Source organism: Callithrix jacchus, chromosome 1 (assembly GCF_049354715.1).
Source record: "Callithrix jacchus isolate 240 chromosome 1, calJac240_pri, whole genome shotgun sequence".
NCBI classification, from domain to species: Eukaryota; Metazoa; Chordata; class Mammalia; order Primates; family Cebidae; genus Callithrix; species Callithrix jacchus.
In genome coordinates, this window is record NC_133502.1 from 187,028,933 (window position 1) to 187,054,750 (window position 25,818).

At 50.5% G+C, this 25,818-nt stretch overlaps 1 protein-coding gene across 4 annotated transcripts; it reads left to right on the forward strand.

Moving 5' to 3' along the window:
• The first annotated feature begins 8,211 nt into the window (after positions 1-8,211).
• On the forward strand, positions 8,212-22,545 carry LOC144579531 (uncharacterized). Of its 4 annotated transcripts, none has more exons than XM_078350932.1 (4): positions 8,212-8,464; positions 11,275-11,458; positions 16,737-17,734; positions 17,845-22,545. In XM_078350932.1, exon 4 carries the CDS (start codon positions 21,611-21,613, stop codon positions 22,331-22,333), a length of 723 nt encoding a protein of 240 aa, XP_078207058.1. In that variant the 5' UTR covers positions 8,212-8,464; positions 11,275-11,458; positions 16,737-17,734; positions 17,845-21,610; the 3' UTR covers positions 22,334-22,545. The 4 variants fall into 4 exon arrangements, with proteins under 4 accessions (XP_078207058.1, XP_078207070.1, XP_078207048.1 ...); XM_078350944.1 differs by having other exon boundaries at positions 16,737-17,730; XM_078350922.1 differs by having other exon boundaries at positions 16,737-22,545.
• Positions 22,546-25,818: the final 3,273 nt, after the last annotated feature.

Here is a 25,818-nt window from a genome sequence, read left to right on the forward strand (position 1 = left end):
GCTAGGCAGCGGTTTCTGCCCGGCCCTGCGGGAAGCGCCGTCTCAGTAAAGGTGCGCAGGCCGGCAGCGTCCCTAGCGATTGGCTGATGCACCAGCCCCTCTTAAAGGGGCCGCGGCTTGGACTGCACAGAAGCAACTTCGCCTTGCCGCACAGGCTAAGCCTCTGTCCAGCCCCAGAGGTGGACGAAAGGCGCCCAGTCTCTCCTCCCGGCTCTAGAGCCCTAGAGATCACAGGAGTGGAGCCCTGGGACCCCAAACTTGAGATCAGCTCTCTTTGCCTCAGGAGCTTCCAGGACCTGCCCCTGCCCCCCTCTGGACATCAGCTTCACAACCTGCAAAGGAAGCAGCCTGGCGGGAGCTCTGGGGTCCCTCAAGTGTGGTGCCTCAGAATGCAGGCCAGGCTCCCTTGTGATCCCAGCACTTTGGGAGGCCGAGGCGGGTGGATCAGGAAGTCAAAAGATCGAGACAATCCTGTTCAACATGGTGCAACCCCGTCTCTACTAAAAATACAAAAAATTAGCTGGGCATGGTGGCGTGTGCCTGTAATCCCAGCTACTCGGGAGGCTGAGGCAGGAGAATTTCCTGAACCCAGGAGGCAGAGGTTGCGGTGAGCCGAGATCGCGCCATTGCACTCCAGCCTGGGTAACAAGAGCGAAAGCTCCGTCTCAAAAAAAAAAAAAAAAAAAAAAACACGGAAAGCTGGGGGCTAGAGGGACAGTCCCAAGGGCAGCAGGGCCTCCCCAGCCTCCCTGTTCGCATCCGTCCTGTGGGAGCCTGGGGGCCTTGCTAGAGCCCAGACACCCGCAGCCTCATCGGGGCTGCCTGGGTCACCCGGCTCCCCAGGAGGCAGGCAGGGGCCCTGGGGTCCAGCGCTGCCGCATCTCAACTCCATCCTAGGTCAGCGCCCGGAGGTGCCCTGCGGACTGGACCCAGCCTGCCCCTTCCCAGGGAGAGGGACCCTCATCGCATCTGTCTCTGTGCCACCCACAGGAGGGCTGTGCTGGCCTCTCCAGGGGATCTGGGGTGAGGCGGGGGAATCCCAGCCACCTGGCCATCATGCTGAAACCACATCTCTACTAAAAATACAAAAATTAACCGGGCATGGTGGCGCCTACCTGTAATCTCAGCTACTGGAGGGGCTGAGGCAGGAGAACAACTTGAACCTGAGGAGGAGGTTGCAGATTTGGGGTCACTGCTGTCTCCACCTCCCAGGCTCAAGCAATTCTCCTGCCTCAGCTTCCCGAGTAGCTGGGATTACAGGCACCCGCCACCATGCTCAGCTAATGTTTGTATTTTTAGTAAAGACAGGGTTTCACCATGTTGCCCAGGCTGGTCTCAAACTCCTGACCTTGTGGTCTGCCGTCTTGGCCTCCCAAAGTGCTGAGATTACAGATGTGAGCCAACTTGCCTGGCCGGGTCAGGAGTTCGAAACCAGCCTGACCAACATGCAGAAACCACGTCTCTACTAAAAATACAAAAATTAGCTGGGCATGATGGCACATGCCTGTAATCCCAGTTGCTTGGGAGTCTGCAGCGTGAGAATCACCTGAACTCGGGAGGCAGAGGTTGCAGTGAGCCAAGATTGAGCCACTGTACTCCAGCCTGGGTGACAGAGCAAGACTTCATCTCAAAACGAAAGCAAAATAATACTCAAAACAGTAAAGTCAGAGAGTAGAATGGTGGTTGCCAGGGGCTGGAAGAGGAGGGAATGGGGAGTTTGTCTTTAACTAGTAGGGAGTTTCAGTCTTACAAGAGAAGAGCCAGCTGGGCATGGTGGCTCACACCTGTAATCCCAGCAGATTGAGGGCCTCAGGCCAGCAGATCACCTCAGATCAGGAGTTTGAGACCAGCCTGGCCAACATGGAGGTACCTTGTCTCTACTAAAAATACAAAAGTTTACATACAGCCCACCAATTGCACTTAACATACAGCCCAGAAATTGCACTCTTGGGCATTTATTCCAGAGAAATGTAGACTTATGTTCACATTTAAAAAACAAAAACAGGCCGGGCGCAGTGGCTCACACTTCTAATCACAGCACTTTGGGAGGCTGAGGCAGGTGGATCACAAGGTTAGGAATTCGAGACCAGCCTGACCAACATGGTGAAACCCCGCTCAGCTAAAAATACAAAAATTAGCCCAGTATGGTGGTGCACACCTGTAATCCCAGCTACTCAGGAGGCTGGGACAGGAGAATTGCTTGAACCCGGGAGTGGAGGTTGCAGTGAGCCAAGATTGGGCCACTGCACTCTGTCCTGGGTGACAGAGCAAGACTTAATCTCAAACAAACAAACAAACAAACAAACAAACTAAAAACCTGTGTGCATAGCAGCTTTGTTCACAGTAGCCAAAAACTGCAACCAATCCCAACATTCATTGGGCAAGTGAGCAGCAATTCAGATGAATCTCAAGGGTATTATGCTGAATGAAAAAAGTCAATCATAAGATTCCATACATACATTCCATGTATAATCATATACTGAGGATTTTATATATATCAAACGAAATATCAAAAGATCCCATATATATATATATTCTAGACGTATATTCTATATAATTATATGCTAATACACACACACACACACACACACACACAAAACCTTCATTTTATTTTATTTCATTTTATTTTGAGATGAAATTTCACTCTTGTTGCCCAGGCTGGAGTGCAGTGGCCCGATCTAGGCTCACCGCAACTTCTCCTTCTCAGGTTCAAGCCATTCTCCTGCCCCCAGCCTCCCAAATAGCTGGGATTACAGGCATATGTCACCAGGCCTGGCTAATTTTTGAATTTTTAGTAGAGATGGGTTTTCTCCGTGTTTGTCATGCTGGTCTTGAATGCTCAACCTCAGGTGACCCACCTGCCTTGGCTCCCAAAGTGTTGGGATTACAGGTGTGAGCCACCACACCTGGCCAATTTGTTTATTTTTTTGAGATGGAGTCTCACTCTGTCACCCAGGCTGGAGTATAGTGGCAAGATGTCAGCTCACTGCAATGCCCACCTCTCAGGCTCCAGCTATTCTCCTGTCTCAGCCTCCCTGGTAGCTGGGACTATAGGAGTGCACCACCAGGCCTGGCTAATTTTTTTTTCTTTTTTCTTTTTTTAGTAGAGATGGAGTTTCACCACGCTGGCCATATTGATCTCGATCTCCTGACCTTAGGTGATCCACCTGCCTTGGCCTCCCAAAGTGCTGGGATTATAGGCGTGAGCCACCATGCCCAGCCATATAACTTTCTTCAAAGAAAATTACACAGGTGGAAAAATTTGGGGGTGTGTGTATGTGTGTGTGTGAGTGTGTGTGTGTGTGTTTTGAGACAGGGTCTCACTCTGTCACCCAGGCTGGGGTGCAGTGTTGCAATAATGGCTCAAGTGACCCTGTCACCTCAGCCCCACTAGTAGCTGGAATCACAGGTGCACACCACCAGATCTTTTTTGTTTCTCTTTTTATAGAGACAGAGTTTGACCATGTTGTTCAGACTGGTCTCGAGCTCCTGACTTCAAGTGATCTGCCCACCTAGGCCTCCCACAGTGCTGGGATTACAAGTATGAGCTGCCACACCTGGCCCAAAATTGTTTTTTTTTTAAAAAAATGGGCTGGGCAAGTGGCTCGCACCTGTAATCCCACCACCTTAGGAGGCCAAGGTGGGAGGATCACTTGAGGTCAGGAGTTCAAGACCAGCCTGGTCAACGTGGTGAAACCCTGTCTCTACTAAAAATACAAAATTCCTGCCTACAGTGCCAGCTACTTGGGAGGCTGAGGAAGGAGAATTACTTGAAACCCAGATGTGGAGGTTGCAGTGAGCCGAGATTGAGCAAGTATGCTCCAGCCTGGGTGACAGAGCAAGACTCCCTCTCAAAAAATAAATAAATAAAATGTAGTATGACTAATGATAATAACAATCATTTCTTCCCTTCTATTAACATTCCAAGTACTGTGCTAAGTTCTTTACATAAAGTTTCACGTTTTTATCTTCCCCATGACCTTATAAGCTGGATATTATTACGTCCATTTATAGATGAGGAAGATTAGGGGCCTGGAGACATTAAGTAAATCACCCGAGGTCACACAGTAAGGAAGCGGCAGATCTCAGAGTTGCCTGGCTGCAAAGCTGGCAACTTTGCAACCTTTCCCTCCCCCACTGCGCCTTAACTGCCGTCTTAGAGCTGGGTTTGAGAATGCCTCCCCGGTCCGGGGTCATTATGGCATTTTCTTCTACAGAGTATGTTCCTGGTAAATGGAACTGTTTATTTTCCACCTATTTATTTATTTTTTCTTTAAGATGGTCTTGCCCTGCTGCCCAAGCTGGAGTGCAATGGTGTGATCTCTGCTCACTGCAACCTTTGCCTCCTGGGTTGAGATTCTACTGCTTCAGCCTCCTGAGTAACTGGAATTACAAGCACGTGCCACCACAACCAGATAATTTTTTGTATGTTTAGTAGAGACAGGGTTTCATCATGTTGGCCAGGCTGGTCTCGAACTCCTGACCTTGTGATCTGCCCACCTCAGCCTCCCAAAGCGCTGGGATTACAAGTGTGAACCACTGCGTCCAGCTACACTGATGCTCTTATCCTTTGTCCATCTGTTTCTGATGGCAACAGCAACCTTCAACTTCCAAAAACAATCACTGGGAGTCCACCTTGTGCAGAGGTAGGACAAGCTTCCATGCAGGTAGGGATGCTGCTGCACCCACAACACCCATGCATCCTCCTCTCTATCTGCCTTCAGGTTGCAGTCAGAGGAGTTTGAAGCCTCTGCAGGGAGCACAACTTCACCAACTGGAACAGACTCCCCTTAAAGGAATGTATTTAGGAAGATCATTTCAAGCATACCATGTACATGCATTTCTCCAAAATATGCTTAGATGGACTTCTGTAATCAGAAAGCTGTGTGTATGGGTTTTGCATTTTCTTGGTCCACACAAACCCCTCGAGAGGTCCCTGTGGGCACTGAGCCTATATGTAGACATCCCCTCCCCTCCTTGATGTCCCAGACATCACAGTCCCTCTGAGGGGCTCCCACCCCCTGGGGAGCAGTCCCTCTGACCTACTCCCCACCCTCTGGAAACTGGGAGGTTGGAAGAGGGGGCATATGCCACAGAGCCAGCACACAGTAGGGTACTCAAGGCACATCTAAGCCTTCGTTTCTGCTGTGTGGAAATGCTTCCTTCACAACTGGAGTCTCAAAACCTCCCCTCAGCAAGAAGGTGCTGCTCAAAACTCTGGGCACACATTAGGGCTGGGAGGGGGTGGCGGAGAGGGGAATATGGCCTGCCCATCCACCAGGTAATGAGGCACCTGCCCATCTCTCAGACTGGTCTAGACCCACGTTCTGGGCTTTGACTGCAATGCCTTTCTCTTTCCCTTTGCAATTCCCTTGGGTCCTGCCCAAGACAGATAAAAGAGCAACTTGTCTTTATGAGAGGTTCCTCTGCCAGAGGGAGGGACCTGGAGAAAACCAGAATGAGGGCCAGAGCCAGAGAAAGATAAAGCACCAGGGCCTCCCACACCAGTGCCTGAGGGTACACTTTATTCCCCAAGGATTTACCCCCAGGTACATGCTTTATTTCAATCTATTTTTTTTATTTTCATATTCCTTTATGAAGGCACTGGGAAATGCATTTACAAGAACAAGGGGTGTTGACATCTTCCTGGCAAAAGTATTAATAATGTATTCCCAGGTTAAATTCTGGATCTCTTTATCACTAGCTACCTAGTGGACCCATGTGAATCAAGTGGGGATTAGAAAATGGGATCCTGTAGTGTGATGTGCATAAAATACCCCACAGATGAGTTGCATGGGAATAGTTGCTTTCTTTATATGAAACAATGTAGAAAGTCAGCACGACACAGTGACCAGAGCATGGTGCCTGTGCCCGGCCTGAAATCTAAGCCACGTGTTCCTGGTACTGTCACTCAGCTCCTCTGTCCTCAGCTTCAGTTCTAGGATGTGAACTTGTTACTAGGGCTTGCTTATTACTACGCTGTTACGAGGCTAAATATAAATGCAGACACAGCGTTAAGAAAGATGATGGGTACTTCATAAGTGCTGTTCTACACAGGTGTTCAGTTACACATCTGGAAGACACGCAGCACTGGTGACCTCCAGAGACGGGACATGGAAGGTGACAGGTCAAGGCAGGACAAAGCTCCACCTTTCCACATTGGCATGGACATGATGCTTTACAACTCAGGGGGAAAAAATCTGTTATCTCTTGTGACGTGGGATGAGAAGAGTGGGAGCTGACTTCTATTTTATGGTTCAGGGAACTGAAATTTAGAGAGATTCAGTGATTTGCTCAGAGTAACAATGCTGATGAGTAATGAAGCTAAGGCAGGGAATTTAGTTGGTTCCCTGGGGATGAAGATCCCTGAATGCTTGAGACCAGGAGTCCACACCCTGGACTCCAAAGTGAGGACCCTCATCCATTCCCAAATCCTCTTATACCCCAACACTGCTGCAGGGAGACACTGATGCCCTGGAGGGGGTGCCTGGCCCAAGAAAAGGGCCCAAACCCTGCCTTAACTCCTGGCTTGACATTTCAACCCCTCACCCAAAATGCAAGACTTTCCCCCAAAGAAGCCCTGCTGAAGGCTTGGGGGCCCAAATTTGTGTCTGTCTTACCCACACTTGACCCTGTATCTGCCTTGTGGGGTGACTTCCTTGTGGTCAGGTGACCTCCCTGAATGACCAGTAGCCTCCTTGACTCCCAGCTGACTCAGAATGCAGGACGTTCCCAGCCAACTGCCCCTGTGACAGTTGGACTTAGAATCAGATTCATCTTCAACCAACCAAACCAGGCTACTGGGCAGTTAAGATTCATTAAGTGAAAAAGTGGCCTGTGGGGCTGGTGCTTGGACAGCTCAGGGAATGAAGCCGACAAGCTGCCAGGGTCTCAGTACCTATTGACCAGAACAGCTGCCCGAGCAGCCTGGAATCAGGCCTGGCTAAGAAGGGTCAGAGGCTGACCCAGCTCTGAGTGAGCAGCTCCCTGCTCGTACCCTTCCTCACCAAGACTCAGGTCCTGCTGTGTAAATCACAACCATTCCAAATCTTCTGATGGCTTCAGAAGTCCACAGCACCTTCAGTGGAGAAGCTGGCAGGGGGCGACGACCGAGGCTCCACCTGCTGTTGGCCAGAGGCTGATTTAGATGCTCCTGGGGATGGGCAGGAAGTTTCCTTGTACCCAGATCACTTTTCTGGCATATCCTGTATTTGAATCTTTCAGGATCTCTTGTATCCATGAGCCATGAGCATGAGAAAAACACATTCAAAGTGGAGACCGCAGTTGATATGTTCCTGGCAGGAGACCATGGGCCAGTGCTCGTGTTTCCCAGGTTACACTTGTGTTCACCAGCTGCCTAAGAGGGACTGAGTCAAAGTTGGGCTTAGGAGGAGGGGTCCTGCAGTGTGGTGGGCACTTACAATACACAACAGGCCAATTGCATTGAAGATGTTACTCTAATGAGAGGCAGCAGCAATTCAAGAAGTGTCTGCTTCCCACGCTGAGCAAGGGCGGCAGCCGCTCCGAGGGTTTTATTTCTGCCCGCAAACTTGTCCGAGGGGGCGGTAGGCGCGCTCCGGTGAGGCGCCAACACCGTGGGCTCTCGTTTTTGGACTTTGGGGACGGGGGCAAGACCGGCGTTGCTGGAGGGGCGGCCGCCCGGGGCGGGAGAGGCTACCGGAAAAGCACCTGCGCCTCGCCGCTAGCCCTGTGAGCTGCCCGGGTTCTGAACTCCCTGGCTCCTGGGGTTCGAGTCAGCATTCGGTCCCGGAACCCGGCAGGCTGCATGCCGGCAGGAGCTGGCACAGCTGGTGCGGAAACCCCCAGGAACTCCGCGGCTTCGCCCCGCGGCCCTTGCAAACATGGAGGTGACTGCTTGCAAAACCCCCTTGCACACCTGGAGCTGCCGGCTTCCAAAGCCCCCTTGCACACCTGGAGCTGCTGGCTTCCAAAGCCCCCTTGCACACATGGAGCTGCCTGCTTCCCCGGCCACCCCAAGGCCGGTGGGCTCCAGCGGTACTTCTTCAATAGGCGGGATTTGAGTTAGGGAAGCTCCCCACCCATAGGGGCTGGAGAAGGTGAGCAAGGGGGAGGGGCGGGAAGTCAGCAGGCAGGCTCGGTGATTGGCTAAGTCTTTGATGGATGGGTATTGTGTCCAATGTTGGAACGAAGCTGGAGGTTTTTTGTTTGTTTGTTTGTTTGTTTTCCTCTGCGGGGCGGGACGGTATTTCCCTGGTAACGGAGAAGTGGCGGGTGGTAAAGGTGGTTGAGGGTTTCTCCATCTTCCCTCCCTCCCTCCTTCCTAGTCTGGGCATCAGGGCCTGTGACCGTTTCGTTAGCGGAGAGGTAGCTGCCAGTCAGCTTCGGTAGGCCTGTGCCCCCAGCCCTTCTGGCGGCCTCCGTGCTGAGCTGGTGGCTCACGCGGAGAGGGACGCGCAGTGACGAGCGGCCGAGCAGCTTTGCGGTGAGAGCACGCGGGGCCGGGGGTCGGGCGGGAGCCTGGTGGCGGGTAACGCCGCACTCTAGGGTGTGTATGGGGTGGGGGGGGCCTGACCTCCTTGGCTTCCCGCAGAGCAGACGGGCTGGAGGTGTGTGGCTGTGAGAGGCGGGTGGGAGGCAGGGCGGGGTGGCTCTCCGCGAGGGAGGAGGAGAGTGTAGTCCGGTTGCACGTTGAGTGGGACAGGCTCTCGCGCCGCCTCTCTGAGGCAGGACCCGCGCACCCGTGCAATTGTGGAGAAAGGGACTGGGCAACTTCGCGCTGAGGGCGGTTTACAGCGGATCACACCCTCTCCTCCCCGGTGTGCGGGGCCTCGGGCGTGCGGCCGCGTTCCGCCCTGCTGGGGTCCGGGACGGGTAGGGGGTCTCCGCGAGTCGACTCTGGGCGTGGCAGGAAGGGCGCGTGAAGTCTGAAGTCTCAGTTCTTCCACCTCCTCGAGATCCGGTTGGCTGGAGGGTCGTACTGATGGTGCTGCCAGTCCCCTTGCTCCCTTTCTCCGCTTGTCTGTCTCCCTCTCCCCTCCTGGTTTCCGCCTCACTGCTAAGGAGGCGGAACCCGCTGTCGGATCGTGCTGGGAGTTTGGGCGCCCAGATCTGCCCCACCCTATGTCTTGGAATTTTGTAATTCAGAGGGTTTTAATAATTTACATACAGAGCAAGTTTTTTGTTTTTCTTTTTTAAGGAAGGAGGTGTATAGTAATTTAACAAGATTCCTGGCAAAGCATAATTCTGTTTACATTTTCTGTGTGAATATACAAGACCAGTGACAGCCATGCGTGGCAGATGTTAGTACCTGGGAATTTTAATTGGAATTAAAAGGTTATGTGCATGGCAATCAGTAGTATAGCATAGTGCTTTTCAAGGCTTTCTTACTTTTCTGGGCAATTCCACCAGTCAAGAAAGAGTTTGTTAAGCTTTACTTTCCATAGGCCTTTGAAAAATTACATAGTGTATGCTTTTTCAAAACACACCCTCCTCTCCCCTTAGATAATAAAAGCTTATATTTATTGAGCACTTACTGTGTCACAGGTACTGTGTTAGGCACTAGACTTTTTTTTTTTTTTTTTTTTTTTTTGAGGCAGAGTCTTGTTCTGTCGCCCAGGCTGGAGTGCAGTGGCGCGATCTCAGCTCACTGCAACCTCCACCTCCCGGGTTCAAGCAATTCTCCTGCCTCAGCCTCTTGAATAGCAGGGACTACAGATGCACGCCGCCACCCTCAGCTTTCGTATTTTTGTAGAGATGGGGTTTCACCATGTTGGCCAGGCTGGTCTCTAACTCCTGGGCTCAGGCAATCCACCTGCCTCAGCCTCCCAAAATACTAGGATTATAGGAAGGAGCCACTGACTGTGCCTGGCCACATAATGTCCTTTTTTTTTTTTTTTTTTTTTTGATGGAGTCTCATTCTGTCGCCAGGCTGGAGTGCAGTTGTGTGATCTCTGCCCACTGCAGCCTCTGCCTTCCAGGTTCAAGCGATTCTCCTGCCTCAGCCTCATGAGTAGCTGGGACTACGGGCACACACCACCACACCCTGTTAATTTTTGTGTTTTTAGTAGAGATGGGGTTTCACCATGTTGGCCAGGGTGGTCTCCATCTCTTGACTTGTGATCCACCCACCTTGGCCTTCCAAAGTGCTGGGATTACAGGTGTGGGCCGCTGTGCCTAGCTTTTTTCATCCCTGTTGTAGCATGTGTTAGAATTTCCTTTTTTTTTTTTTTCTTTCAAGATAGAGTCTTGCTCTGTTGCCCAGGCTGAAGTGCAGTGGTGTGATCACAGCTCACTGCAGTGTCGATCTGAACTTAAGCAATCTTCCTACCTTAGCCTTTCAAGTAGCTGGGACTACAGGTATGTGCCACCAATGCACCTGGCAAATTTTTTAACATATTTGTAGAGGTGAAGTCCTCCTATGTTGCCCAGGCTGGTCTCGAACTTCTGGGCTCAAGAGATCTTCCTTTTTCGGCTTCCCAAAGTGATAGGATTACAGATGTGAGCCACCATGCCCAGTCATTGGTGGCAATTTCTAATAAAATATTTCTTATTTGCCCCTCCTTTTGCTTTTGTTTTCCCTACCCTTTCTCTGTCTTGTGCACTTGTATGTTACCCATATTTCCCAGCATGACAGTGGACCCTTCATGAGTCCTCTTGGTGTCCTCCAGGGCTAGCTTGCTCACATGCGGGCTATTGGAGGATATGCAGGTCCACATTCCTTATTTGCAGTTATGAAAGGAAAAGGTTTTGTTTGTTTTTTGGTAAATCTAGTTCCACAACTACTTTTGGGGGGCAACCCAACCCAGGCTGTCCCATGTGATGCAGAAATGTGACTGCTTGATTATGGGGAGCTGCCCCAGCCTTAGCTGGGAGAGAGAGATGATACATTATATGTACCATACTACCTTTCTAAAATCAAAGCAACCCTGATGACTCTAAGTGGAGTCTCTCCCTCTACTGTGGACTAATATGTCTCGTGGGCCACTCAGGGTCTCCACTCAGTGTCTCCTCTTGGATAGCTAAGAGGCGTTGTAGACTCTTTACTGTCTTTTTCATATGCCATCCATCAGCAAATCTTACTTGCTCTATATCCAAAATACTACCCAGAATTAGACCACTTAGGACCTGCATCTCCACTACCCTCGTCAGTGCCTGTGCATTTCTAGCTTGGTGTTATCAGTTCTGGAAGTCAAGCTTCTATTAAATGTGGGTGACTGGTCCTATGTTGCGTCTGTCATACTGGAGTGAGAATTGACTTGCATGCTATCGCTTTTGGTTTTTGCTTGAGCGCAGAATGAAGTGGCATTTGGATAACCAGGAGTCAGTCGTATGCAGCCCAGCGGTGTCAAATCCCTGGCAGCACAGAGGCTTTCCTCACTGGCACCGGGTGCTTGCCCCCACCCCTCCTGTGAATGAACCAGTGGCAGAGACCATGCAGTCAGCCCGGGAATTCAGTACGCTAACACCCAGCTACCAGGTAAGCTAGAGCCAACCTGAGAGTAACCCCCCATATAGGCACCGAGGAAGGAGAGCTAAGCAGAATCCTGGCACAATTAAGATCTGAAGAATATCTCAGTTTATAATATTACTACTCAGTTATTTCCTTTTATATAATTCTTTATATAATCATATATTAGTTTATAGAGTGAGGTGAAGAATGTCTCAGTTTATAGTGTTACTACTCAGTTATTTCCCTTTATATAATCCTCTATATATAATCATATATTAGTTCATAGAATGAGTGCCTAAAGAATATCTTACCACTCGGTTATTTCCATATATATATGGATAGTTAGAAGATATATGTATAACTATACATCATATATATATAGAAATAGTTTTATGTATATAACTTTATTTTATAACTAAATGTAAGATATAATTATAGTTATATTTTTATATGTTATATATATTTATACAACATATAAAAGTATATCTTAGTTCGTAATCAGAGGAATGTCTAGAGTAGACATGGTACAGAGCATGAATTAAGGAATAAGCAGCTTATAGTTGGACGAATGTCTGGAGCAGATACAGTGCAGAGCATGATTTAAGGGAAAACAGTTATACCAGGACAAGAATCCATGGCCCAGGCAGCAGTGTTCAATATCGTAAGATACCCGCTGTATGACAGGAGGGGCAAGAGCCACTCCTCTTGATAAAGGAGTTGTAAGACCTTGCTCCAGTTCTTGTGGAGGGCTGCCTTCAGACCAGCAATCCCTTGAGCATCCGAGGGCTCAAAACCCCTCTGGATAATCGCACCTTGGTGACTGTGAACCTTATCAGCTCCTGTTACTGTGCTGCTCGAAAAGCATCTTCCTATAGAACCCACTGGAAGCTGCCAGCAGGTGGCAGTAATCCTGACAGCTCTGTCACTGCTGTGTGACTTAAAGCATCCTCCTATAAATCTTTTTAAGGTAGCTTGCCCATAGATAGAGGTATTGCACACTGCACCCTCTTCACTGCCCACGGCCCACCTCCATGCCTCGGTGACCTAATGGGGGTGGACTCCTGACTGCACATGGCCCACTTCCTTACCTTGATGAGCTAATGGGAATGGACCCCTTGCTGCACACTGTCCACCTTCTGGCCTAGGTGACCTAATGGGGATGGACCCCTTGTTTTATGGCTCACGATCCTAACACTATCCTTAAAGATGGCTTCAGTCATTACCCTGCCCCCTAACCTAAACCCAGTAATACTGACGCTTCTGGACATTCAGGGCCTCACCTGACTCCGCTTATAGGTGGCATGGCCCTGCTGAACCCAGCTGTGTTTTCCTTGTACTTCTGTGTTCTGTCTCTATTTCTGAGATACTGCACATCAGCACAGCATAAGGGACACCCCACAACCCTGTGGGGTTCTCAGCCCTACACAACCAAGGAACTAGAGTGAGGGAGGAGGAATAGTGATTTTGGGCAATTAGAAAACATTTTGTAATACTGAGATATTAAAAAATTGTGGAGTATGTGTAAGGTTAAAAGAATAAATAACTTGTGTCCTCACCATACAAGTTTTTGAAAAAAGAATGTCATGGCCTTTGAAGTTCCCTGTGTATCCCTCTCTGATCCCTTCTTTTCCCTCCCTTCAGAGATAGCCACTCATCTAAACTTTGTGTTTATCATTCCATTGACTTTATTGACTTAAAAAAAAAAAAACTCTAACATAATTGTTTAGTTTTGGTATTTTTGAATTTTTATATAAATGGAAACATTTTCTTCTTTGGCTCACTTTTTTTTAAAAAAAAAACTCCATATTTATGTAGATAGCTCTAACTGCACCATTTTCACTCTGGTATGAATTATATGCATATATTCAATTTATTGCATATATTCAATTCAATAACAGTCAATTCTACTGTTGGACTATTGAGCCATTTCCAGGTTTTTGCTTTTACAAAGGTGCTGTTGTGAACATTCTGATGTTCTCTTAGTGAATTCAGTGGTAATTCATGATAAAATCAGAATCTTGTGCCAGAATTTAAATCAGCACACTCATTAAGACAGTTTTGCTGTTTATTTGGAAAAAAAAAAAAAAAGCAGTTGAATTAAACATCATTATAGAGAAATACAACTAACTCTTGGACAGTTATCAAAACCACGTGTATAACTTTTTTTTTAAGGAGATAGGGTCTTGCTCTGTGGCCCCGGCTGGGGTGCAGTGATGCGATCATGGCTCAGTGCAGGCACAAATACACAAAATACATACTAATCAACCATATGTGTTATCGGTAAAGCTTCTGGACAATGATAGGCTATTTGTACTTAAGTTTTGAGGGAGTGAAAAGTTATACATGGGCTGGATGCAGTGGGGCAGACTTGTCCCAGCTCTTTGGGAGGCTGCGATGGGAGGATAACTTGGGGCCAAGAATTTAGGACCAGCCTGGGCAATATAGCAAGAATTCATCTCTACAAAAATCATAAAAATTAGCCAAGCATGGTGATGCCCACCTGTAGTCATAGCTACTAGGGAGGCTGGGGCATGGGAGGACTGCTTGAGCCCAAGACTTTGAGGCTGCAGTGAGGCTCCCTGCTTTGTTACTGTGGATCTTAAATCTGTTCTCAAGACAGCAATCCAAGTGATTCTTTTGAAACCTAAGTCATACCATTGTCATTTCTCTGCTGAAAACCATCTTGTGGCTTTACATTTCAGTCTGAGTATTAAACTGGAGTCCTTATTAAGATGTGTCTGTAATTGTGACACTTTGAGAGCTGAAGGGAGAGGATCATTTGAGGCCAGGAGTTCAAGTCTAGTCTGGGCAACAGCAAGACCCAGAAAACAAACTAAGAGAAAGTACAGGTTGGCACAGGCCCTTAGATCTGGGAAAGCAATTTGTTCCAAAGCTGCTTGAACTCACAAGACTACCAGCAGTCCATTCCCTCTAACCTGTAACATACACCAAACACAAATCAATTTTTTAAAAAAATCTCCTTCCCCATTTTCAAACGTTCACTAGTTGAGATGGGAACTGCCTCTGTGGGTGGGGCTTTCGAAGAGTTTCAGAATCAGAAAACCTTCGTTTTGGTTTTATTTAAAAATTACTTGCCGGGCGTGGACTCATGCCTGTAATCTCAGCACTTTGGGAGGCCGAGGCAGGTGGATCACCTGAGGTGAGGAGTTCAAGACCAGCCTAGCCAACACAGTGAAATCTCATCTCTATTAAAAATACAAAAAAATTAGTTGGGTGTGGGGGCAGACACCCAGCTACCTGGGAGGCTGAGGCAGGATAATTGCTTGAACCTGAGAGCTGGAGGTTTCAGTGAGCCAAGAATATGCCATTGCACTACAGCCTGGACAGCCGAATGAGACTCTGTCTCAAAAAAAAAAAAAAGTTCAATGGAGGTCAGAAGTGTCAGTGCTTCTGACGGTTACCACTGACCGAGAACGGAGACCTGGAAGGGATATTCCCAAATGAGGCTCTGCTGTCACAAGCGTGTGTGCGCACAAACGCACACTTGGCGCTGGACTTCACACCTGCCTGGCTCCCTCTAACAGGGCTGGTCAAGCATGACAAGAAGGTTTTCACTCAAATTATTGTCCTGGAAACAAGGTGGCTAAATGCATTCAGCACCAGCCTTCTCTCATCATCTTAGATCCGTTAAACCCATTCAACCGCCAGTCAGGTGGCTGGAAAAGAATGTTCCCCAGCTGTCTGTGGAAGGATCCTTTAATGAAAGGTCAGTGTCATCTAATGAAAGCTTCAGGCTCCTCTTTAGCTGAGGCCAAAGAAAGGTGGGGAAAGGGATATTACAATCAAGGAAATTTTTTTTTTTTTTTGAGACGGAGTTTCGCTCTTGTTACCCAGGCTGGAGTGCAATGGCGCGATCTCGGCTCACCGCAACCTCCGCCTCCTGGGTTCAGGCAATTCTCCTGCCTCAGCCTCCTGAGTAGCTGGGATTACAGGCACGTGCCACCACGCCCAGCTAATTTTTTGTATTTTTAGTAGAGATGGGGTTTCACCATGTTGACCAGGATGGTCTCGATCTCTTGACCTCGTGATCCACCCGCCTTGGTCTCCCAAAGTGCTGGGATTACAGGCATGAGCCACCGCCCCCGGCCTAATCAAGGGAATTTAAACAGGGCTTAAGCAGCACTGAGAGTTCTACTTCCCATTGATTAGGATAAGAGAACATCATCCTCCAAGGACATTTGGGGGCTATTGAGTTTTAAGGTAAATTTCTATCAGAGGCACTGGTATTCAACCGCCTGGCTTGAATTCTTGATCCTACTTAGTGATCCGAGTGCAGACTCAAGGTGTACATTCTTCAGCTGGGCAGCTGGATTCAGCTGCCTTTCCCCAGCTCAGCAGACCCACCTGGCCGTCTAGGAGCTGGTTAAGGATTCTTTGCAGATGATGCAAAGCACACAGGAGACCTCACATCTCGACATCATTGTGACGGTTCTCTGGCCTTCCCATCTCAAGCTCACGTGTGATCACGGCTTCTTCAAGCCTGCATGGCTTCATCTCGTTTCACCCTGTGTTCCACACTGTCACCTACAGCCTGGAATGCCACAGCCTCTCCATTCTTTTGAGTTTCATTTATTCACTTGACAAACGTGTAGTGAGAGTCCACTTTGGGCCAGGCATTGTTCTAGGGGGAGAGGAGGCACGTTAATCAAGTGAATGTGGCCGAGTGCAGTGGCTCAAGCCTGTAATCCGAGCACTTTGGGAGGCTGAGGCAGGCGGATCATGAGGTCAAGAGATCGATACCATCCTGGCCAACATGGTGAAACCCTGTCACTACTATAAATTTTAAAAAATTAGCTGGGAGTGGTGGACTGTGCCTATAGTCCCAGCTACCTGGGAAATTGAGGCAGGAGAATTGCTTGAATCTGGGAGGCGGAGGTTGCAGTGAGCCAAGATCGTGCCACCGCACCCCAGCATGGCACCTGGCGACAGAGAGAGACTCTATCTCAACAAAAAAATAAAAATAAAAAATAAAAAAATTAGCCAGAGGCTGGGCATTGTGGCTCATGCCTATAATCCTAGCACTTTGGGAGGCTGAGGTAGGAGAATCTTGAGGCCAAGAGTTCAATACCAGCCTGGGCTACATAGGGAGACCACATCACTACAAAAAATAAAAATAAAACAATTAGCCTGGCATGGTAGTTCCAACTACTCAGGAAGCTGAGGCAGGAGGATTACGTGAGCCGGGAGACTGCAGTGGGCAACAGAGCAAGACTCTGTCTCAAAAAAATAAAAGAGAGAGAGAGAGAGAGAGAGCAGACTTGGTGTCTTCCTCCTATAATTCCAGCATTTTGGAAGGCCAAGGTAGGATCATCCTTTGAGCCCAGGAGACTGATTCATCACTGCACACCAGCTTGGGCAACAGCGCAAGATCCTGTCAAAAAAAAGGAAAGAAAAGAAGAAAGTGAAAGAGAAAGAAAATAAAGAAATACATCAGGTGGGCCAGATGTGGTGGCTCATGCCTGTAATCCCAGCACTTTGGGGGGCCAAGGGGGAGATGGATCATGAGGTCAGGAGTTCAAGACCCACCTGACCAACATGGAGAAACCCTCTCTCTACTAAAAATACAAAATTAGTTGGGCATGGTGGCAAATGCCTGTAATCCCAGCCACTTGGGAGGGTAAGGCAGAAGACTGCTTAAACCTGGGAGGCGGAGGTTTCAGTGAGCCAAGATCGCACCCCTGTACTGCTGCCTGGGCAACGAGTGAAACTCATCTCAAAAAAAAAAAAAAAGGAATAAAAGAACATGGTGGCTGAGAGGGTCTGGTAAGGTCAGGTAACAGTGGCCTCAGGCCACAGGCACCTCATGTGGGCTCAATAGAGAGACCCACCCCCAACTCAAGGGAAAGGAGCCAGTGATGGCCACAGGGGGTTGGGGGTCTCTGGGTCCTGGGACAATGACTTTCAAACAGCGAAGGTGAAGAGAGACACTCTTCCTGTTTTGCCCTCATGTGCTGCCCACCTGGCTCCCCGTCTGCCAGCTCACACTCTGCATGGGCATGACCCCAGAAGGCTGTGGTGCTCCTGCTGGAGTGGGTTTGTGGTGGGCGAGAGTGTGGGCCCAGGGGAGGGTATGTGGACACCCACCTGGAATGGAAGGGGGCTCCCCCAGTCCTGTGGCCAACTCTGTGCAGCTGTCAGCGCCTGCACCCCAGGAGCTGTCCAGAGGGAAGACAAAGGCGGCAGATGGGAGAAAAAAAGGACACTTACTCAAAGTGCCACTTCCTGCTAACCACAAGACAAGGAGCTTCGGAGAGAAGAGAAATCACCAAGGGCATGTGGTAGGTATGTGGACAGCCTGCTTTGAACCGGCCCTGCCTGGACTCACCCTGAGCCAGGCTCTCCCCTCCCTGCGTAGTCCATCAGTGAGAGTGTTCATACTTGCTCCTTCCCAGGGAGGAAACACCAAGGGACTGCAGCCCTCCCCTCTGCTGACTTTCCAACTCCCTCTGGGGAGGATCAGAGCCAATTCATCAAGTGCCCCCCCAGCCCTTCCCTCTTGCCTCCTGTCCTCACCAGCTCAGAAGGTCCCTCAGGAGCAGCACTGCATCCTCCCACCTCCTCAGCCCTCAGGGACCTCAGCCTACTAACCTATCCCTCCTGGGCCTGAGTGAGCTGAGCTCTCTTCTGGCCTTCCTATCAGCTCAAATGCAGCCAACTCGCCCTCATCAGAAAGCACACACATAAAGTAAAATTTAAAAATTTCTGCTCCTCTCTCTCTCTCACTTACATACACACCCCCACACGTGCCCACGCACACACACACCCACAAGTAAGAGCCAAATTATAAACTGGGGAAAGATCTTTGCCACACAGAGACCCGACAAGGGTCAAAACCTTATTGATGAGCTCAAACCAATCAATAAGCAACATACAAAGAGCCTGGATGCTCATACTCTGACCCAGGGATTTCTTTTGTCTTTCTTTATTTTTTTTTAAATAAAGACGGGGTTTCACCATGTTGGTCAGGCTGCTCTTGAACTCCCAACCTCAGGTGATCCGCCCGCCTTGGCCTCCACAGTGCTTGGATTACAGGCGTGAGCCACCACACCCGGCCCGACCCAGGGATTTCCTTTCTAGGAAATCCCAAGAAATATCTAGCTGGGTATACAAATATACAGCCATTCTAAACGTCCATATGCACTGATTACCAGGTTAATTCCTTCCCAGGAAATAACTGGCAATGTACAACTGTATGTATAAATTCAATGTAACATTATCTAAAAGAGCCAAATATATTTTTTTAAAAGTAAAAAGAGATCCAAGAATTCAACACGATATAGCAAAATGCAAGCATTGAAAAGATAAAAAATGTTTGAGAGATGAGGAATGCTCATGAAATTATACTAATGGAAAAATATTTTATATAGACAAGATATTCAAATATGGAAAAATGTGTTTTTATTTTATTAAGTTTTATTTTTTATTTATTTTGGAGGTGGAGTCTTGCTGTCACCCAGGCTGGAGTGCAGTGGCACCATCTCAGCTCACTGCAACCTCCACCTCTTAGATTCAAGCCATTATCCTGCCTCAGCCTCCCCAGTAGCTGGGATTACAGGCACCTGCCACCACGTCAGGTTAATTTTTTGTATTTTTGGGGTGAAAGGATTTTACCATATTGGCTAGGCTGGTCTCAAACTCCTGACTTCAAGTGATTTGCCCACCTCAGCCTCCCAAAGTGCTGGGATTACATGCGTGAGCCACGTTGCCCCGCTGGAAAAACATGTTTTTAAAAGTCTGGCAAAAAAAGGCAAATGTTAATAGTCATCCACAAGTATGCAAACAGGAATGGTTTTTCCTACTTCTTTTAGCTAATTCATTCAAACAACATTCAGGAAGCACCTGCCAGGTGCCAGGCCTGACACTGGGCGTTGAGATCTGGACAAGACTCCTTCCCTCCAGGAGCTTCCAATCTGAAGGGAAGGATGCAGTGAGCCAATGAAAATGCAGGGTGGCCGGGCGCGGTGGCTCATGCCTGTAATCCCAGCAGTTTGGGAGGCTGAGGCAGGTGGATCACCTGAGGTCAGGAGTTCGAGACCAGCCTGGCCAACATGGCAAAACCCCATCTCTACTAAAAATACAAAAACTGGCTGGGTGTGGTGGCTCACGCCTGTAATCCCAGCACTTTGGGAGGCTGAGGTGGGTGGATCACCTGAGGTCAGGAATTCAAGACCATCCTGGTCAACATGGTGAAACCCCGTCTCTACTAAAAATACAAAAAAATTAGCTGGGCATGGTGGCGCGCACCTGTATTCCCAGCTACTTAGGATGCTGAGGCAGGAGAATTGCCTGAACCCAGGAGGTGGAGGTTGCAGTGAGCCAAGATCGCGCCACTGCACTCCAGTCTGGGTAACAAGAGTGAAACTCCGTCTCAAAAAAAAAAAAATTAGCTGGGCATGGTGGTATGTGCTTGTAATCCCAGCAGGGCTAAGGCAGGAGGATTGCTTGAACCTGGGAGGCGAAGGTGTGAGCTGAAATTGTGCCAATGCACTACAGCCTGGGCAACAGAGTCAGACTCTGTCTCAAAAAATTCAAAAAAAGAAAGAAAATGCAGCATTATCAACAGCAGTTTGTGAGCACACACACCTAGAAGGTCCCCAAAGAAGCAGGCAGCTGGGGAGAGTGGGAGGAGGTGCACCCCAGATCTCAGATGGCCGGCTTGGTGGCGGAGCTATCCACCTGCCACCACCTTCCAGGACCTGCATCCCAGATGAACTGCATCCTTGGAGGTCTGAACCCATCGGCCCACGGCCAGATGGGCTTGGCAGTTGCTGGCTGGGGCAGATGTGGTAGGTCACAACCTCCTGGTATTCCATACAAGCCACCTGCAGAGGTTCTCCCAACCCTGTTCCACACTGGTCCCCGGGCCCATCACAGGAACTCGAAAGTAACGGACACATTACCCTAGGCAGCTAGAGGGCTTCAATTAGTACAAGGAAACAAAACACATTTTTTAGATGGCTGTCCATTTCAGAGTTTATCCTCTAAGACTGAGCTGTCCCAGCAGACAAGCAACACAGGCACCCAAGGCATTAGAAAAATGTTTGAAAGCGAAACTAATAACAAAATTGGGTGTAGTGGCGTGTGCCTGCAGAACCAGCCACTTGGGAAGCTGGGGTGGGAGAATCGCTTGAGCCCAGCAGTTTGAGCTGTAGTGAGCTAGGATTGCACCACTGCACTCCAGCCCGGGTGACAGGGCAAGACCCTAAAAAACGAACAAAAAACTATTGACAGAGAGGATTCCGTCTCTCCTTGCCCTTTCTTTCCATTTATATTTTGTTTTCCTTTGATTTGGGGACCCTCTTTTTGGGGATTTCAGCTGGAAACCCAGTGCAGCCGGTTTCGGGTCCTGGAGAAAGTCTGCGGGGGGAGAGGGCTGTGGGACGTTTTCAGGGAGGCCTGGCCCATCCGTCTGCTATGGGACCCTGGGAAGGGGAAGGGTGGCTCTCCCATTCTTTGGGAGGAGGCGGCAAAGGGGAAGTCTTTGGGCAGTTGGTAGCGGAACGCCAGACCTGGCCTGAGCACATCAGGTGCTTGGGGTTATTCGCTGAATGCAGGGTAAGTGACCCCAAGGGGCCTTCGCGGAACAGTCAGTCGCTCGGTTTTGGGGAAGGTAGGAAGCCGCAGAGAGGGTGTCTGGACGGAAACCTGGGTGGGTGCAGGGGAGACGGCGCTTCAACCCTCTCAAGGCCAGAGGCTCAGCCGAGACTATCCAGGAGGTGGGAACTTGTCCTCCCAGATGACAGATTATGAGACCGTGGGAAGGGGACTCGCCCCGGCAGTGAAGCGGGATGGACGCCGGGACCCGGTGCCCCAGCAGAGCCGCTCCCAAGCCCAGCTGCGCTCCCGCTCAGCCCTCAACCTTTCCCAGCTGGAGAGGAGAGGGGGGCGCCTGCGGATCCCAGGCGAGCGCGGAGGCCGGGCGACTCCGACCGGCTCGCCCCGCGTCCAGCTCGTACCGAGGCCGTTTTCCGCACCTGGAGGGCCCTTCCCGCTTCTGGGCAGGTCCAAATCCTTGCCCTCCTTGAGGCCGGCGCCGACACCTCCAGCCCGGCAGAGCCCCCTCCTGCCGGCCGCTATCCATCCCCGTCCCAGTCGCATCCGCTCCGGGGCGAGCACCGCCGGGCGCCCAGGCCTCCCGCGGGACCGCGCGCCCCCTGGATGGAGGAGCGCGACTCGTCCAAGGTCGCGGGGCAGAGCCTGCCTGGGACTCGGCTTCTCCCGGACGCCCCGTCTCCAGCCCCGGGACCCGGCCGGGCGGGGCTGACCTCTAGGGCTCCCGGGCCGGGTGCGTCCTGCCCGCGAGGGCCGGGGCTCCAGGTCCAGCCGCCGGGCTCCACTTCGGGGCGCAGTTGGGGTGGAGGCAGTGGCCGGTACCGCAGCACGGGGATCGTGCGCGCACAAATGTCGCCTCCAAAACAGGTGGCCCGGACTGGGGCCGCTGCCCAGCCCCTCCGCCCCTCGCTTCCCCCCGCCCCCGCCCTCCCGAGGCGCCCCCTCCCCACCGGGAGCTGCAGGACCCGCCTGGAATCCCAGTCCGCTGCACCCTCGGCGCGGCCCCTAGTACCTCTGGCTCCTGCGGCGGCCGGCAATGGACAGCTGGGGCCCGGGCAAGAGGCGCTGCGGCTAGAGGGCAGGGCCGGGAGCCCGGCAGGAGGCGGCACCGCCCCTCCGGCCCGGGGCGGTGTCAGCCCCGGCCCGCCATGCCCCGCGGGTCCCGCTCCCCGGCCCCTGCTGGGTCCCCGCACCAGGCCGGCGACCCCTCGCTTTTCCCCAGGCGGGTGCAGACCGTCCCTGGCCCGCCGGCCAACCGGTAGGGAGAGCTCCCCGGCCTCCCCGCTGCCGGTATTACGGGTTACAATCCCGTTTTCCTCACGGAACTAATGAGAAAACGGAGATTCAGAAAGTTGTTAGCTCAATGTCCTGCAGTGGGGAAGGGACGGTGTCACCCGCTAGGACCTGGGTCGGCTCCCACCGCCCCCTGCCGGGACCGTGCTAAGGGCGTTGCCTGCATCATCCCAGTATTTACGGAATTCCAGTTATTTGCTGGATCCTTAACGCCGCCCGGTCTTTTCCCTACTCCTCCTTGCTCTCACCTCGTCCATCTTCTCACTCAGCTGCTGACCCGGTGCCCAAGCCACTGAGAGAACGGAACGTCTATCCTAGCCCTGAGAAAGAGCCTGGCACTCAATGGGTACCCAATAAATACGCTTCGATTGAAGGAATCGGTAGAAATTCCCACCAGCTTCCCCACGCACCTGCTGAGGTAGCGCCCACACTCCCTTCCCTCTTGGGACCAGGCTGAACCCGTCCAGCTTCCAGCCACGACCACCCCCTCCACAAGATCCCGACCCTTCAAGCCAACACTGATTCCGGAACTCTGCCCTCTCTCTGCTCTCCCTGGGTCATTTCCATCACAGGCTGTTGTTACTTCTCCCAGCTTAAAACTAAAACAAGAGGTGGGGCAAGCACTCACGCCTGTAATCCCAGCACTTTGGGAGGCCAAGTCAAGCGGATCACCTGGGGCTAGGAGTTCAAGATCAGCTTGGTCAACAAGGTGAAACCCGGTCTCTACAAAAATACAAAAATTAGCCCGACGTGCTCACTTGAACCCAGGAGGCAGAGTGCAGTGAGCCTAGATCATGCCACTGCATTCCAGCCTGGGTAACAAGAGCCAGACTCCATCTCAAAAAAAAAAAAAAAGGAATGAATGAATGTGGACCCTTTCTCCAGTGGTAATACTCCTTTTTTGTGTGTGTGAGACGGAGACTCACTCTGTAACCCAGGCTGGAGTGCAGTAGCACAATCTTGGCTCACTGCAACCTCCATCTCCTGGTTTCAAGAGATTCTCCTGCCTCAGCCTCCCAAGTAGCTGGGATTACAGGCACGCACCACCATGCCCAGCTGATTTTTGTAGTGTTCATAGAGACAGGGTTTCACCATGTTGGCCAGACTGGTCTCGAACTTCTGACTTCAAGTGATCCACCCGCCTCTGCCTCCCACAGTGTGGGGATTACAGGTGTGAGCCACCACACCCAACCCACTTGTAATACTGTTAATGCTTTCTCTTTATGTCGGCTTTTCCATGATGGTAAGTGTGTTTTTCAGAGAAACTTTGTATTGCTACCCTAAATAGAACACCAGTATCTCAGAGACTAGAAGGCAACAGCAAAAATGAAAAAAACTAAAACAGTGTTATAAAGCCCAGGTAGGTCCTAGTGAGGAAGGAGACCCAGGCATCTGGGATCACCTCCCCCTTGACGTCCATCCTGCGTTTCAATAAAAGAAAGGGCTGGCTGCCTGGTGCCTCCTGAGTCACCCTCCTGTAAATAGCAAGCTTGGTATTGGGGAAACCCTCCGGAAGACACTGTATTTACTTAAACAAGATCAAAGCCCCACCCTACTCCATCCGGAGACCAGAAACCTTTCACATGTGATTCCTAAAGCTGTAAACCCAAAACCCTTTCACCAGTAATTTCTAAGGCTGTAAACCTAAGATTGTTTCACCTGTAATATCTAGAATGTAAGCCTATATAAAGGCAAAGCCTCTCTTTGTTAAATGAACTGGGTCATTTAGACAAATCAACACCCAGCTCCTGGCTGTAATATTAATAAACTCCTTCCCTCCCTGTTTGGTGTTCGAGAGCTCTGTTTCTCAAGGCCGCTCCTGCTACACTGTTGCCCATCCAAGAGCTGAGCCCCTCCTGCCCTCTCTTTGTTCAAAGGAAAATTCAAAAGGTATAGAGAGGTTTTCAAGACAGGCCAGCTCCCATCAAAGACTTGCCCTGGACTTAAGCAAAGGCATTAAAAGAGAATTGAGAAGGGAATGGCTTTCTTTTTTTTTGAGACAGTTTCACTCTTGTTACCCAGGCTGGGGTGCAATGGCACCATCTCGGCTCACCGCAACCTTTGCCTCCTGGGTTCAGGCAATTCTCCTGCCTCAGCCTCCTGAGTAGCTGGGATTACAGGCATGTACCACCATGCCCAGCTAATTTTTTTGTATTTTTAGTAGAGATGGGGTTTCACCATGTTGACCAGGATTGTCTCGATCTCTTGACCTCGTGATCCACCCGCCTCCACCTCCCAAAGTGCTGGGATTACAGGCATGAGCCACCGTGCCCGGCCTTCTTTTTCTTTTTTTTTGGAGACGGAATCGTGCTCTGTCACCCAGGTTGGAGTGCAGGGGCACAACCTCAGCTCACTGCAACCTCTGCCTCCCAGGTTCAAGCAATTCTCCTGCCTCAGCCTGCTGAGTAACTGGGATTACAGGTGCACACCACCATGCCAGGCTAATTTTTTGTATTTTAGTAGAGACAGGGTTTCACCATGTTGGTCAGGCTGGTCTTGAACTCCTGACCTCAGGTGATCCACCTGCCTCGGCCTCCCAAAGTGCTGGAATTAAAGATGTGAGCCACTAGACTGGGTGCGGTGGCTCAAGCCTGTAATCCCAGCAATTTGGGAGGCCGAGGCGGGTGGATCACGAGGTCAAGAGATCAAGACCATCCCAGTCAAAATGGTGAAACCCTGTCTCTACTAAAGATACAAAAAATTAGCTGGGCATGGTGGCTCATGCCTGTAATCCCAGCTACTCGGAAGGCTGAGGCAGAAGAATTGCCTGAACCCAGGAGGCAGAGGTTGCGGTGAACCGAGATGGCGCCATTGCACTCCAGCCTGGATAACAAAAGCGAAACTCCGTTTCAAAAAAAAAAAAAAAAAAAAAAATTAGCCAGGCATGGTGGTGCATGCCTGTAATCCCAGCTACTTGGGAGACTGAGACAGGAGAATCACTTGAACCTGGAGGGAGACACAGGTTGCAGTGAGCCGATATCACACCACTGCACTCCAGCCTGGGCAACAAGAGCAAAACTCTCTCAAAAAAAAAAAAAAGGTAAGAAAGAAAAAGACAAGCAGAGGTTGGAATTCAAATTTGCCTGGCCCCCCAAGCCGCAGCAGCCTTTGAGGCCAAGTTATTTTCTAGCCTGACCTGTCCTGGCTATAGGGAGAGCTTCAGAGGCCAGGGCATGGAGGAAGAAGTGGGGGACAGAAGAGCCCTCATATCTGACCTGCCCTGGACTTAGTTTGCTCATCTGTGACCCTGCCCCGGAAGCACAGCCTGGCCCATGCTACCCTGGGCTCTCCTGACCCTGGAGCACCCCTTCTGCTCCTGAGCCCAGTGCACCCCTTTGCTCTCCCTACCAGCACCCCCGCAGGTCCCTTTCCTCCTAAGGTTGAGCACACAGGCTCCGAGAGGAAGGGAAGGCATGGCTTGTGGCTGGCTTTCCGGCTGGAGATGAAGAACCCTGCGATGCTTGTGAAAGAAGGGAGTGGTCTGCCTGGGGTTGAATCTGCCCCTATTAGTAGGGTGGGTG

Bases quoted from the DNA above. Each gene is read 5' to 3' on its own strand.
- LOC144579531 (XM_078350922.1), top strand. From the start codon at position 21,611: ATGGAGGAGCGCGACTCGTCCAAGGTCGCGGGGCAGAGCCTGCCTGGG.